The sequence below is a fragment of the Ursus maritimus genome (assembly GCF_017311325.1).
Source record: "Ursus maritimus isolate PB19 chromosome X unlocalized genomic scaffold, ASM1731132v1 scaffold_X1, whole genome shotgun sequence".
Taxonomy (NCBI): Eukaryota; Metazoa; Chordata; class Mammalia; order Carnivora; family Ursidae; genus Ursus; species Ursus maritimus.
In genome coordinates this window covers 10318203-10321316 of record NW_024423319.1, presented here as the reverse complement: position 1 = coordinate 10321316, position 3114 = coordinate 10318203, and the positions used below count along the sequence as shown (strand labels likewise).

The following is a 3114-nucleotide window of genomic DNA, read 5'->3' as shown; positions in this document are numbered from 1 at the left end:
TGCGCAGGGAGCTCGGGTGCGTGTAGGACTTGTCGCACACTTTGCAGATATAGGGCTTGTCCGAGGTGTGCACATGCATGTGCTTCTTGCGGTCGCTGCTGTTGGCGAAGCGTCTGTCGCAGCCTTCGAATTCACATTTGAACGGTTTCTCACCTGCAAGAGGCAAAAACGCAGAGAGGGGAAAATATGGTCAGGGCCCGGGGCTTCCTAGGGCCCAGTAGCGGGAGACGGAGCGCCCGGCGGTCTGGCCGGAGAGGGAGCGCCGACTTGGGGGCGGCTGTGGCATCTCGTTTCCCTGGAGAAAAATGGAGAGCGCCGGTTGAGCCCGCTGGGCTGGGAAGTGGTGGTCGGGGCGGGGGTGGGGCAGGGCCGGCCCCTGAACCTGCGCGTCCCTTTGTTCTCGCGCAGGATGGGGAAACCTCTGGCTCCTCCAAAGTTTCCCCTAACTTGTGCTTCCATCCCACCCGGCCCAGGGCCCCCAACGCGTGGCCACGCTCCGCCGCTACCTCGGCGACGTAACCCAGCCCGGGCGGGACAATGGACTGGGGACGGGACAATCACGTTCAGTCCCTTCTTTGTACCTTTTAATTCGCCTCTTTGAAATGCGGCGCTTTTGCTAAACCCAGTACTAAAAAGCATGGGTCGTCGTGCTTAACGTTCGAAAAGAGAAAACTACATAAACCCAGGGGCTCCGGACAGTTTTTACAAGATGTTCGGAACAAGCCACGAAACTGAGGTGCCTTTTCTACTTTAGCTTTCCTCCCGAAGGGCTGAATTGAACCTGGAACTCCAAATAAAAATAGTTTGACAAAAGTATCAGTCATTTAATTAGGAGATGTGCCAATCAAGGGTAAAAAAGAGCGGAAGTAACCGAAAGTTAGTTTCCATTAGCATTTCTATGGTTGCCTTCCCCGAATGTGTGCCGAGAGCTAAGTCGCTTGTAAGCAATCCGCTCTCATCACATTCGGAGTCCCTTCCTAGTAACCCAGAAAAGAGAGACAAAAAGAGGCGGCGCCAGTTTGTTCCTGGGCGCGAGAAGGTTCCAATTAGTTCCTGAGACCGCGGAGCCGTCTGCCCGGGAAGTTAGAACTGGGCAAAAGCGCCGCGGGGCGGGGAGGGCGAGGGGTGGAGGGACACTGACAGCGCTTCTCTCCCGTACGGCCCCGGCGGGGCGCCGCCCCTCTCTTTGGTCGCCACCCCTCTCCCTCTCGCTGCAGGTCGGCTTCGTGGCGCGGTGCCGCGGTGAATCCCGCGCCCGCCTGCCTTCCCCCTTACCTGTGTGGGTCCTCTTGTGGATCTTGAGGTTCTCGGAGCGGGCAAAGATCTTCCCGCAGCCCGGGAAGGGGCAGGGGAAGGGTTTCTCGCCCGTGTGCACTCGAATGTGGTTGACCAGTTTGTACTTCGCTTTGAAGGACTTGCCCTCGCGAGGGCACTCCTCCCAGTAGCAGACGTGGTTGTTCTGCTCCGGGCCCCCCACATGCTCCATGGTGACATGTGTCACCAGCTCGTGCATGGTGCTGAAGGTCCGGTCGCAGCTCTTCTTGGGCCGGCTCAGCTGAGCCTCGTCGATCCACTTGCACGACAGCTCCTGTTTGATGGGCTGCCGCATATAACGGAAGAAGGCGCCGGGCCCGTGGTGGGCCGCCACGTTCACGCCCATGTTCATGTTCATGGGGCTGTAGTTAGGGAACTGCGCGCCGGCCGTGTAGGGGTCCGTGCGCGGGCTGCCCACCGGGCGGTACGGGTCGGCGCGGCCGAACAGCTCCCCGCGCAGCCCCAGGTGGACCTGGTTGTTGTCCACGTGCCCTGTGGGGGACGGGTGCCCGGCACCCTGCTCATGCAGCCCGGGGAAGAGCAGGTAGCCGGGAGGCTCGGGAATGCCAGCTGGAGCGTGCAGGCTGCTCGCCGAGCCGGCAAAGAGCCCGTGCTGCCCGCCACCCGAGGCCGCCTCGCCGAGCCCGGAGCCGCGCTGGCGGAACAGAAAGTCGCGCGTGGAGTTGAAGGCGGCGGAGGCGGCACCGCCGTAGCTGGGCACCTGGCTGGCGTGGTGATGGTGGTGATGGTGGTGGTGATGATGGCCCAGGGCGTTGGCGTAACCCGAGCCCTGCGGCGTGAACGCAGAGCTCTGGCCCGAAGACAGATCGTGAGCCGCGGCGGGGCTCAGCTTGAAGGCGGCGGCGGCAGCGGCAGCGGCGGCGTGGGGCGAATCCCCGAAGGGATTCAGCCCCATGCCCGCCGGCTCGCGGTTGGACATCTCGTGGTGGCGCGGCGCGCCGAAGCTGCCCACTCCCAGCCCAGGGAACTGCGGGCCTCCGTCCAGGAGCATCGTCATGGGTGGGGCGTTCTGGGCACAGGCGATACCGCTGAATTGAGCGAGGGTGCGGGCGAAGGAGGAGATCTCCGAAGTGCCGTAGTCGGCGAGGGGTGGCGGCGGTTGAACACTGCCGAGAGACCCCCAAGGCGGTGCCAGGGGCTGCAACTTTCCGTCGTTGTGAGAGTCTCCTGCAGAGGGATAGGAGGGAGGAGGGGAAGTAGAGGAGCAGGAGGGGGGGGGGGGGGGGGAAGAAGGAGCGGGGAGAAGGGAGGAGAAAAGACTCTGGGACTAAATCTGGTTTAACAAACTAACAGGCGCGCACAAAGAAAAATAAGCAAAATAATAAGTGGAGGGCGGAGTTGGCCAATCCGGTCCCGAGCACCCCTCCTCTCCCCGAGAGCGCAGCACCGCGGGGCCAGGAGGCTCCCTCGGCACGGGCCTCCCGGCTGGGCTGCACTTAGTAGCAGAGCCGGCTCGTGGCCGGCGGGCAGGCAGCGGGCTGGAGGCAGGCTCGGTCCTCGCCGCTCGCCGCGCGAGTCCCAGCCTCTTCGCCTCCAGAGTAATGTCCTTGGACTGATAAAGTCAATCACTCACTCCTCTCACATAAACCGAGCGGGAGGCCGCGCAGCGCGCGCCAATGGGGAGCCAGCTGGCCTGCGGTCACCTGACCCCCGGCCCTGCAGCCCATTGGCCGCCGCCACACTGATTGGCAGCGCGGCGCGGGGAACATGGCAGCCGCAGCCGAGCGACCGCTGCTGATTGGGCCGTGGCCGGGCGCCTGGCAGGTGAGGCGGCGGCGG

The 3114-nt window shown here is 63.5% G+C and overlaps 2 protein-coding genes across 2 annotated transcripts in view; both read right to left on the bottom strand.

The window, feature by feature from the left end:
- Position 1: 1 nt before the first annotated feature.
- On the bottom strand, positions 2-2332 carry LOC121102743 (zinc finger protein ZIC 3; the record flags this gene model as incomplete). Its single annotated transcript, XM_040630485.1, has 2 exons — positions 1276-2332; positions 2-153 (listed from the first exon to the last, which is right to left on the bottom strand). Coding segments are annotated over exons 1-2 (1209 nt in total), but the record flags the coding sequence as incomplete, so codon positions are not given.
- A 581-nt stretch (positions 2333-2913) lies between these two features.
- The window catches only part of LOC121102556 (zinc finger protein ZIC 3-like), a 1568-nt gene continuing 1367 nt past the window's right edge, over positions 2914-3114 (bottom strand). The window contains 1 exon segment of the mRNA XM_040629782.1: positions 2914-3092. Within this exon segment, the coding sequence (XP_040485716.1) occupies positions 2914-3092 (179 nt within the window).